We start from the raw sequence: 12,092 nt of genomic DNA, 5'->3' as shown, positions 1-12,092 counted from the left end.
CCCTTGGTGGGCGAGAGTGGGCCCCTCCTGGTGAGAGGGGTGGGTCAGATTTACCCCGGGGGGCTGGTCCTTGGCGAACATGCCCCAGGTGTGCCAGTTCAGGTCGTGGCGGTAGGTCGGGTGCTCCGTCTCGCCGAAACCGTAGATGTACTCCGAGGCGAGACGGGTGGACACCTGGATGAAGAGGTCTGTGAAGGTGAAGCCGGGCAAGGCCGAGTCCCATCTGCCAGAGATGAACAACACAGAGATGTGGGAGAGCACACAGTGTGTAAACAAGGCAGCAAGGATGGGAAATAGGACAGTGAATAGGAAGTGAACCAACTTAGTGAGGAATCATAAATACCACTCCTGCTACAATATCGGTCTCCTTAATGTCTGATCAATCTCTTTACATCATCATTCTCTAAGGGTTGTTTTGAAAAGTCTGTGGTCATCAACACAGCAGTGGCATAGTGATCCATGAAGTGGAAGGGATTACTTCTGGACAGCTGACTCACATGATGGTTCCGGTGCTATTCCTGACCACCTTGATGCCGAAGGGCTGCTGCTGGACCTGCACCTCATACAGCCTCTTGGCTGGGTCCGTCTCAGGTGTGGTGGGCAGATCCAGTGGGACAGGCACCTCGTAACGCTTCATAGCCGGATCATATATCTGGAGCGGTGGTCAATGACAAAGCTTTTCATGCCTTTTTTGTATTTATATTTATTTGTTTTATAAACAAGATCCACTGACAATAACTCAATGTGGCAAAATGTGACTCTTATGGCGTGATTGATGAAAAGAATCAGTTGAAGTGGAAATCCACGTGGTCAGATAGAGTGTTTTGTGTACAGGCAGCTTTGCTGGGCGAGGCCCTACCTTAAAGCGCAGGGAGTGCCCAGAGAGGTATGAGATTTCCACACGGAGTTTGTTTATCTCACGCGAGACTGATCGAGGGCTCGGGTACTTGATGTTCCTCTCAATGTCAAAAGTCCATCCGCTTAGGCCCTCAGTAACAGTGCTGGCGATGTAGCCATAGTCTTGGGGGAAGTAGCACCAGGGGACACCGTCAAGATGTGACACCTAGGAGAATTCACACACAAAAGGGCCATTGTCTCATGTTAATATCCTCTTCAAAATGTGCGGTGCTCACAGTCAGGTTAAAAGCTGGAAGCGTTTTTCTCTCTTGTCTCCATGTGTGTGAACACACATGTTCACACAGACTCACTCTCTCTCTCTCTTTCTCTCTCTCTCTCTCACCTGCCAGATACAGCCTCTGGCTTTGCACTTTGCTTCGTCGCTGCCTTCCTCAGGGTGGCAGTCGAAGCGCTCCAAGTCGGCGTTCACCTCATTCCACATGACAATGTAATCCATCCCCATCTTCATCCCCAGCCCCTTGAGGCGCAGCACCTTTAGAGAAAGGAAATATATATTTAAAAGAGAGAGAGGGAGAGAAAGAGAGAGAGATTTACACCTGCATTCCCCTTGTACTGATTCCCCAGAGATGCTTCTAGATCAAGTAGTTATAGACTAAGGATGACAAACATGACAAACATTTGTGCGTTCGCCGCCTCATATCCCGGCATCCGTCACGGCGACGCCCCATAAATCTGGCCGCCGACACGCTAATATGGCGCGGCGGGTCGGAGTGCGAGTGCGCCCGACGAGCCTGGTGCCTTTGTCATTCCCAGCCGAGACCTTGAGAAGAGCGCGTAGCGTGTGCAGTGACACCCACCCTCCATCACGTGCTGCTGTACTTAAGGGAGAGTGTCCTCCCGAGTGGCGTGCGCTTCCCTCATACGTGAGCTATGGCCCTGGCGGGGCTGTGCGCAAACACAGTCTGCTCTGGGCCAGTGGGAGGAATAAAAAACTAAACGTCCCTCTCTGCTGTTTTCCTACAGGATGATTTGTTTCAGCAGCCCTTGAGCTGTATTCATAGTAGGAGTCTGAAGTACCTCAGACCAAGAACTTCAAGTACAGCTGCTCATCTTGAGTCCTGCATACCTTTTCTTCAAACCCCTCACATGCTGAAAAGTTCCCTACTGATATCATAATGCAGTATCATGGAATCCTACGTTGTGCTCTGCTTTTTATCAGCTGTGAAACTGACAGTTCTGATGTCAAGGATGATGAAACTACAGAAAATGGTAAAGCTTGGCTCATTTCAGTGTGGACAATTACCCCTTTCGTGGCATCGTGTACAACGCTAGTTGCGGGCAGTGTGGTGGAGGTGCTGTTTTGGGTCACGGTCACAGATGTAGGTGGGCCGCTCACACCCAAAATGGTGATGTCCTCAAACTTCAGGTCATTTGGGTCTGTGTAGCCATTGTGCATGACTCTTATGGTCAGAACACCCTAGTGGAGAAAGCATTCTGTAAGTGGAGTCTGGTGCTTCAGGCAGTCAGTGCATGCCAGTTTGCTTTGAAATAACTCAGATTTAATCATATTTACGAGGGTCAAGCTGAGCTAACAGATGGGTCTTCAGATTATCTTCAACAGAATTGATTAAGAACTATGTAATGGGATTACTTTTCAAAATGCTGTTATGTATGAGCACACATACCTGGTCCACTGAAAACTGGCAGTGAACATAGGCCCCAGAAGCAACAGTATCTGTGGGGAGAGAAAGAGATAAACAACAACTTATTACACAAGTGAGAAGAGACAGATAAGACATGAGATGCACTCAGAGATGGTCAAGGTTGGCTCAGCTGTGTCCACAACATGTAATCATTTTCCAAGATGACACATCTGTCTCATTCTGCTATAATAAAGTAATATACTGAACCATATTTTGCACAATCATTGTTCTTATCAAGAGAATATGAAAGAACCTTCTATATAGTCTGCTAGATACTTTGACTTATTGGGCCATAAAACACGCTTCTCCATTGATAAGCTTCAAAAACATACAATGCCTTGTATGGTCTGATAGCTAAAGACTATGAAGATTACTCACTCACTCACTCACTCACTCACTCACTCACTCACTCACTCACTCACTCACTCACACACTAAAATGTGAAAGACTTAAAGGAGAGAGAGAGAGACTGAAAAAAATAGAAAAGAATAATAACTTTTTAATTAATAGCAATCCCTAAAATACCTCGAGAATCTCCATCGTCCCAGAATAGCTCGCCTGATGCTCTTTTGTTGTCATCGAGAGCGATGATCAGGCCCATGGGAGAGCGCCGACTAAGGTAACACACACACACACACACACACACACACACACACACACAAACACACACACACACCCTTTCATCACAGAACTTTCACCAGGAACAAACTAAGCATAGAAAAAGGAGCGACAGTCTCTTTGAAGTTGAGATATGATTCTTATTTTTGAATAACATGTCAGGGTTCTCTGCCTTACCCGCAATTCAGGGTGAATTTTAAATGTGTTTGTCTTACACTTTTTTGTGTATGTGTGTGTGTTTGTGTGCTTTTTTATGTGTGTGTGTGGGTGCATTATACATCACACAGCACCTAAAGGAGACACACCGGTACTACTCCCCAGGTGCACATAGAGTGTAACACAGTGCCCCAGCCCTTCCCCAAAGCGACTTTCCCTTCTGTATACCTCATGGGGGCACAGTAAACTAATAACTAAGCACATTCATTCAGCGTGACTTTTAGGATTAGTGGCTTACACTCCACCTCTAAACCTTGTGTCTTCTTATCAATCCAACACCTCTCAGCCCTGGAGGACATGTGAAGAGCAATATGTGTGAGAGGTGAGGGTGTACGTGATACTTTGTGTGAATGTGTGTGTGTGTGTGTGTGTGTGTGTGTGTGTGTGTGTGTGTCCTGACACCACGCGGTCACCTCTGTGTAAGACGGCGCCAATCTCAGCAGGCGCCTGAGGCCGTCGGTGAGAATAACACTTGCCGTTTATGAGGACGAAGATAAGCCCTGGCTGTGAGACACGGCCAGAAAATATGATTTACCCTTCGCCGTGTCAGCTTAGCCCTCTGATGTTTGTGACGGACTGCTGGGAAGTGTGTAAACGCGGTACGCTGGACGGTAAAGGGTACCTGTAGGTGGTGGTGACATTCGGCCTCTGCGTCGGGAGAATGGCGCCACCGCGGATGTGCAGGCCAAGCTTGTCGGCGGGAAGGTACATATTAACGTGCGTTTGACGGTCGGTGAGCTTCTCCTCCTGATTGGCAGAGAGCAGAGGAAATTAATCAGAGTCTGTCTCCGTCTCTCCAAACCCAACCAGGAGTTAGAAGAGAGAGAGAGAGAGAGAAAGAGAGAGAGAGAGAGACAGAGAGAGAGAGAGAGGAGACAGAGAGAGAGAGAGAGAGAGAGAGAGAGAAAGAAAGAGAGACAGAGAGAGAGAGAGGGAGAGAAAGAGAGAGAGAGAGAGAGAGAGAGAGAGAGAGAGAGAGAGAGAGAGAGAGAGAGAGAGAGAGAGAGAGAGAGAGAGGAGAGAGAGATAAAAGAGAGAGAGAGAGAGAGAGAGAGAGAGGGAGAACGAGGTTAGATGGGGGGAGCTGATTGAAATGATTATCCTAAAATCCCTCATGTCATCACCTCCCTGGAGGAGAGTTTGGAGAGGAGCATGTTTAAGTGGCACAATATTACAAGACCCATCTCAATAGCAGTCCCCCCACCCATCCCCACTCTACTGACGCTCACTCAGAAGCCCATTTCTCTTTGTTTTTTGCACCTTTTCTCTTTTTTTCTTTTCTCTCTCTCTATCCCTCTCTCTCTTTCTCTCTCTGAGCAAGTCTGTGCCGAGGTGGAGTGGGAGCGGAGAATCACTCCAGAGCTGTACACGGGCAATCTCAGATCTTATCTGGTGCTCATTGTCCACCCTTCCAGATAAAGAGGGATCTTGTCTCTTCCTGCTCGGTGGGGGATAATTTATGGGCCTTAATTGATGAAGTCTAGCATCTCCCTCGCTGTCTGTAGCGAACGCCTCCTTAGTCTACAATGCCACCTGATGACATGGCATCTCCACTCTCAGGACTATACATACACACATATGCAGATAGTGAGGCGATTACTAGATAAACATACCCCAAATGTCAGTCGATTTTGAACATTTTTGGTTTTAGCTTTGTGCCTTGGCACAGCAAACCAAAGCCGCCCTGAAATAGATCTGATGGCAAGACAGATTGAGGAATGTCTGGGTCTTTTTCTGGCGTCTGCCCAGGCCTGATGAAATATTCATCAAAAGGCATGTCATCATATGTGTCATTTGCTGACTAAGTTCACCAAGCAGCTCGGGAGCTTTGCCAGTGGGAAAGGAGAGACAGAGTGTGTGTGTGTGTGTGTGTGTGTGAGAGAGAGAGAGACAGAGAGAGAAAGAGACAGAGAAAGAGAGAGTGATAAAGAGAGGGGGAGAGAGAGAGGAGAGTAACAAAGAAAGGGACAGTAACAGAGAGAGAGAAAGATAGAGAGAGAGGGAGGGAAATAGAGAAAGAGAGATAGGGATAGAGAGAGAGATCCAAGGCTTACCGTCTCATAGTTGTACCACACAGCATTAGGGATGTAGGCCCTCACATACTCCACACCCTGCCAAACAAAGCACATTGACTCATCAGCAGCATTACAAGCAAGAGCACTTCAGAGACAACATGGCCTACCTATCAAAGACAAGAAAAGAGACAGAGAAAGCATCTGCGTTTTCCCTACACACTTTTTGATAGATGGGCTCTGATTAAATTTTAATCTTTTATTAATCATGCCTGTCCAGACAGCAATAATCCCTAATCGAGGAGTGACCTCTGATGGGGCTCCAGTGGCTATGGGAGCGTCTGCACCTTTCATTAAAAAGAAAGAACGGCAGATCAGAGTGAAGTTGTGGCGGACGGGGAGAAAGAGAGAGATAGAGAAGAAGGGATGGATAGAGGGATGGACGGATGGGTGGATGCATGGATGAGTAAGGGCAGGAGCTGCCATGCACTCCTCAAGTGGAGTGATGGTGAAGCGCGCTGTCCTCTTCAGGTAAAAAGCCATCCCTGACACTGTCACTCACTGCCTCAGTCGTGCTGTCATGTTCTTGCCCACTCTCTACAGCCTGACATTACAGCGCTGAAGGACAAGAAGCGAGACGAGGCGAAGGGAGAGAGCGAAGCAAGTCCACATGAGTCCATGAGGAAATGAAGAGAGAGAGAGAGAGAGAGAGAGAGAGAGAGGGAGTGACAGAGAGGAGGAGAAGAAGGATAGGGGGGAAGAAAGAAAAAAAAGGGGGGGAAGAGTGAGGAGTCAGGAAAAGCTGGTATTCTATCGCCTTAGGATTGTCAAAGTGACTTCCATTTCAAATTGGCTCCCCATAGGCATGGTGGATCTCACGCCGGTGAGGCGATAGACTTGAGCGGTGGGGACACACCGAGGGAATGCCAATGCGTCTGGATGCCCCTGCGGCTCGCCGGGATCAAACTGAGATCTCCAAGTCTTAGTCTCAGAAAGATCCTCCTCTCCCCGTACACACCCAACACGTCTCTCCACCTGCGCCACTTAATGCATGACGATGAACCCATTGTAACGTGTTACTATAACCTAATGAGCCTTTAAGCAGGAGCCCCATGAATGGATAATATGTTGCATGATCAATTCCCAGTAAAATCAGATCACCATGTTTATGTCTCATGTAAACGTACATTTTTGAATTTTCCCAGGGAGCATTACTCCCACTGCTGACAGATTACTGAAGATTATTGAATGTGAATCGTCGATGTAATGTCCTGGGCTGGAGAGCAAGGGGCCCCACAGCTGTTCTGTTTTTCCCCGCACTGAGGAGCGGCTGCTGACTGTTAATGATTTAAGCATAATAGGGGAGAGATGTGAGGGATGGCAGCCGCAGTCTCAGCACCACTGGGGGGGCTCAGTCAGGAGCCTGCCTGACCCCCACAGTCTGACGGCTGCCTTTGATCCCCACACGAGGCGCTCATTTAAGGGGGAGTAATTAAGAGCCAGCCGATGAGCCGCCCGGGTATGAAAAGAAACAAGTCAAAAGAAAAAGAAGAGGAAGAGATGGAGGGAGGGAGGAAGAGAAAGAAAGAAAGAAAGAAAGAGAAGATGAGGGGGAGGAAAGGAGGGAGGTAGGACGAGGGAAGAGGGTATGGCAGGGGGGGCGGGTGGAGATTTCCCCAGTCAGAAGCCATACTGCGCAGATCAAGGTTCGGCAGACTGTCTCAGAAGTGGGGAAGCAGTTGTTGGATGTCATTAGAGAAACAGTCAATGTGCAGAGAGACAAGGAGAGAGAAGAGAGGAGAGAGGAGAGAGGAGAGGAGAGGAGAGGAGAGAGGGGAGAGGGGATGGGAGAGGAAAGAGGGAGGAGAGAGGAGGGGAGAGGAGAGGAGAGGAGAGGAGAGTGGGAGCAGGAGCAAGGGGAACACTTCTGAGTCTTTCTTTCACTCAACCCTTCTTTTAAAGTGTGCCCTCTTTAAATGCTGCCTGCTTATCAATTTAAATCCAGTATAAAAATGCTGGCTGCCTTTCATTGTTAATGCAGTGGTGCCCGGAAGAAAGCGGATTAATTTCACTCCAATTCACTGGGGTGTGGCATAATGCTCACTGCCCAGAGGGTGAGATGGAGGTTGGCACTCATGTTCTGTGAGTGTCCAAAAGTGCATTGTATCGCCAGCCTAAATCAACTTAACTTTTTCAACAATGAGGACCCGGGTTGAACTTTTCTTAGCTGCAGTTTAAATCTGAGAGATCAGTTTCATTATAAAAACACACACACACACACACACACACACACACACACATGCGAGGGGCCATGTTAAATTGGCAATTAATCACCCACTTTAACATGACCGCAATCTATCTTCAATTCTCATTTCATCATAATGAGGTCAGCACTCTCATTAGACAGAAAAGAAAGTGGATGAGGGGAAATGAAAGAGAGACGAGAGAAAAAAGTCTCTGTCACTCGCTCCCATCCCAGTGGAGGTCAGTGTAAGCCCACAGGAAGAAGTGGATGGTTTGGGCAGAGCCCACATCTGATCCTGCTCTTGCACTGGCTGACAGATGAGCCCTGGCTTCAAATAGTGTGCCATTTCCACCACCAGTCATCTTCCGGCTTGTGCAAACAGGAAAACAGCCCATAAAGTGACAACTGTGTGTGTGTGTGTGTGTGTGTGTGTGTGTGTGTGTGTGTGTGTGTGTGTGTGTGTGTGTGTGTGTTTTTTATAATGCAGGGTGAGAGTGAGCGTGTGTGTGTGTGAGAGAGAGTGGGTGAGAGTGTGTGTATGTGTGTGTGTGTGTGTGTGTGTGTGTGTGTGTGTGTGGGTGAGGTGAGAGTGAGGTGTGTGTGTGGTGTGTGAGAATGAGTCTGAGATACTGTAGAGAGACAGGAATAGAGATAAATAGAAATGGAGAAGAGAGAGAGAGAGAGAGAGAGAGAGAGTGTGTGTGTGTGTGTGTGTGTGTGTGTATGTGTGTGTGTGTGTGTGTGTGTGTGTGTGTGTGTGTGTGTGTGTGTGTGTGTGTGTGTGTGTGTGTGATGCTCACAGGATCCAGCACAGGTGTGATGAGCAGGTGGGCCCCCCCACAGGAACTGGCGGTCCACAGTCCAAGTGATGCTATCAGAATAGAACCTGGAAAGACAAGGCACAAGCCCATCCGAAGGTCAAGCAACTTTCTTTTTCTTCACCCAAAACAAACTGAATCAAGAGCCCCCATATTACACCACCACCACAAAGAATCAGGATTAGGATCTGGATTAAGATTAGAGGATTAGAGGGTCTGGATCAGGATCTGGATTAAGATTAGAGGATTAGAGGGTCTGGATCACAATCTGGATTAGAGGATCAGAAAGATGGTTCCTTATGTGTACTAATTCACACAAATAGACTTGATTTGGATTCGGATTTGGATTGTGCTGGGCGCAACTCACTCGTGCATCATGGGCCGCACCACCGTGTCCCCGTAGACGTGCGCCCTGTAGAACAGCGTGTAGAGGTAGGGCAGCAGCGTGTAGCGGATGTTCAGGTAGTGCTTGGAGGTCTGCACCAGGAGGGAGTTGGCTCCGTAATACGCTGGATCTTGGGGCTGCAGAGTGAAGTAAAGAAGAAGAAAAAAAAAAAGAGGGATGAGTGCGTGAGGAGGAGAGATGGAGGGATGAGTGCGTGAAGAGGAGAGATGGAGGGATGAGTGCGTGAAGAGGAGAGATGGAGGGATGAGTGTGTGAGGAGGAGAGATGGATGGATGAGTGCGTGAGGAGGAGAGATGGAGGGATGAGTGCGTGAGGAGGAGAGATGGAGGGATGAGTGCGTGAGGAGGAGAGATGGAGGGGTGGCGAGAGAGATGGCCTGCCATCTGCTCTCAACCCCCGGATCACGTTGTTTGTGCTGATTGTTTGTGCCTCGCGGGGGCTAAGTGATTATTGCTGGCCCCACGGAAAGGTCAAGCCGCATTCGTCTAATTTAGTCAGGAATATTAATTTCTATTCATCGTCATCTCCTGTCTCTTCGTGGGGAAGGAGGGCCGCATCTCGCATTCTCGCTGGGTGCGCGCCTGTCTGATTAGCACCTCCCGCTAATGCATCAGTAATGACTGGTGATTCATCACTCAGGAATAAGGTTGTGTGGGCATGTGTGTGCATGCGTGTGTGTGTGTGTGTGTGTGTGTGTGTGTGTGTGTGTGTGTGTGTGTGTGTGTGTGTGTGTGTGTGTGTGTGTGTGTGTGGAGAGGGGTGATGGCAGCCTACCCGGTAGCCCTGTGCGTTATGGTTCCTGCTGAAGGGGTAGAATGCTCCGACCTGCATCCAGCGGCGACACAGCTCCTCGGGCGAGTCGTCAAAGAAGCCGCAGATGTCCGCTCCAATCTGTCAGGGAGAGGAGAGGAGAGGGGGAAAAAATGACCACACGACATCACGTCAGTGGTGAGGAATGAGGGGATGTCAAACAAACACAACCCCCGCCCAGGCCTGGGGTGCAATAACATCACATGTTTGCCGGGCAAACAGAACAGAATACAAACTCAAACCTTCATCCATGAGTGGATTGGTTGGAACTTCAAACATCACACACTGATGTATTGGTCGAAAACAATGTTGACCATGCTTGGCAAACACACATGCACACACACACACACACACACACACACACACACACACACACACACACACACACACACACACACACACACACACACACAGAGAAATAGGACCCTCTCTGTCCCCCCCTCTAATCCAGCCTATGTGCCTGGTTCATCCTGCTGGTAGGTTTATGGGAAGAATAAGATGTGTTTGGAGCTTCACAGCAAAAACAAAATGTGGCCTAGACTCTTGAAGCTCCATAAGGCAAATATCTGTGTAAACATACTCCCCTCCTCCTCTTCCTCCTCCTCCTCTACCTCACCTCTCTCTCTCTCTCTCTCTCTCTCTCTCTATTTCTCTCTGAAACACCTGCTGGGTGTAGGTGTGAGTGCTGCTTTGCCACCCACAAACATGTTTGCAATTATCATGTACAAAGCCTGTCATTTTATGCTAGCTTTCATTCACATTACTTTGTTTCAGTATCACTATCTAGTTAGTTCCGTTAGTCTGTATTTGTACGTCATGTAATGTTTTCAGCTATTTTTCATTTATGTCCAGGGCTTTACTCCTTGACTCGACCCTTTGGCACATTGTTTAGCTAATCAAGTGCTTTCATGATTTTGAATTATTTTGAATAGCTTTTACTACTAATGAAAACTGCTGTGTAAACCGATTGATTGATTATGCCACTGAGCATTAAAACCTGAAACTGTTCCTCATGAAAAGCACTTGGACTAAAAACAAAAAATTGACCAGCATCTGGTATTTTTGAAAAATTCCACAAATACACGCTTCTCTTTCATTTTATCTCGTATGCATCAAACAATAGCTGATATACTGTATTCAGTATTTTTGTTCTGGTAAAACAGATCAGGCTTTGAATATTGATCTATTTCCTTCTTTCTCTGGTGGAGATTTTCTCATACAATGCAATGAAATAAAATAAATGATTCAGCCTATACTTGGACTCCTCACATATGCATAAAACATCATCTAACAATGTCTCCTCATATGCTCAAAAAAAGGGTTAAAAAAAGACCATCCTTGATCCTTCAAAAAAGAATTTGGATATCAGTCCTCATACACCCCCACAGCATGTACACCTTCAGCCCATTCTCATTCTATATGGGAATATGTTTCTGAATTATGGAGTTCTATTCATCTATTGATATGCACTTTCTTTCTTGGCATGTCTTCTTAGGATATGTTCACACAGTGATAAAATAGCCACGCTGACCCTGCGCCTAAGCCAGCAGCGGTCTTCTGTTCCCTCCGCTGTAGAATAAACATGAGGGTCAGGGAGGCCTGATGGGGGGACAGAACCTACTGGCATCTCCGTGGAGCGTGCGTTGGCATCCTTTCATTGCTTAAGGTGGAGCACTTAAGAGCTTGGCCAGTGTCAGGCTATTGATCAGGACTGGGGTTGGCTTTGCAGGAGAAAGCATTAGCCTCTAGCCTACAAATGGTAACACTCTCGGATTCTGTGCTTGTATACTAGGGTGTAGTGTTTTTGTAAGACTGAACTACCCAAAGAGAGGATAACTATGCTACAGAGAAACAACTCTTTCACACACACACACACACACACACACACACACAAACAAACACACACACACACACACACAAAGCCCATTTCATGCATCCATCCAGCACTGCAGAGTAGCTCTTACGTAAGGGATTCCAAAGAGGTTGAACTCCAGCATTCCCGGTATGGCCCACTTGATGTCGTTCCAGTTTGCGGCGTTGTCGCCCAGCCAGTGGCCCGAGAACTTGCCCACTCCAGGGAAGGAGGAGCGCGTGAGGATGAAGGAGCGCTGGCTGCCAAACACTTTCCTCACGGCCCTGCAGAAGGGCCGAGAAATGGGACACATGAACCACACAAGAGAGAGAGAGAGAGAGAGAGGAGAGGGAGAGAAAGAGGGAGGGAGGGAGAAAGGGAGGGATGGGGCAATGGAAGAGAGAAGCGAGGATGAAAGGAGAAAGGTGGGCCGGGTTTGGAGGTAGATGAAGTAGAAACTACAGGATGAATAAAACAGGCGTCCCACTCTCACCTCAAAATGAACGAGAGAGAAATAGAGAGTGAGAGAGAGGGATAAAGGGAGAAAGAGAGAG

The 12,092-nt window shown here is 47.8% G+C and overlaps 1 protein-coding gene across 1 annotated transcript in view; it reads right to left on the bottom strand.

Annotated features, from left to right (window-relative positions):
* si (sucrase-isomaltase (alpha-glucosidase)) overlaps positions 1-12,092 on the bottom strand; it is a 41,151-nt gene that overhangs the window by 18,127 nt on the left and 10,932 nt on the right. Inside the window, 14 exon segments of the mRNA XM_048264732.1 lie at positions 55-223; positions 498-652; positions 860-1,063; positions 1,241-1,390; positions 2,162-2,335; positions 2,544-2,593; positions 3,087-3,175; positions 4,018-4,142; positions 5,450-5,506; positions 8,453-8,488; positions 8,490-8,538; positions 8,838-8,992; positions 9,651-9,767; positions 11,651-11,822. Coding sequence (XP_048120689.1) covers positions 55-223; positions 498-652; positions 860-1,063; positions 1,241-1,390; positions 2,162-2,335; positions 2,544-2,593; positions 3,087-3,175; positions 4,018-4,142; positions 5,450-5,506; positions 8,453-8,488; positions 8,490-8,538; positions 8,838-8,992; positions 9,651-9,767; positions 11,651-11,822 — 1,702 coding nt within the window.

Source organism: Alosa alosa, chromosome 15, assembly GCF_017589495.1.
Source record: "Alosa alosa isolate M-15738 ecotype Scorff River chromosome 15, AALO_Geno_1.1, whole genome shotgun sequence".
In the NCBI taxonomy this organism is placed as follows: domain Eukaryota; kingdom Metazoa; phylum Chordata; class Actinopteri; order Clupeiformes; family Clupeidae; genus Alosa; species Alosa alosa.
This window is presented reverse-complemented; position numbering and strand designations above follow the sequence as displayed.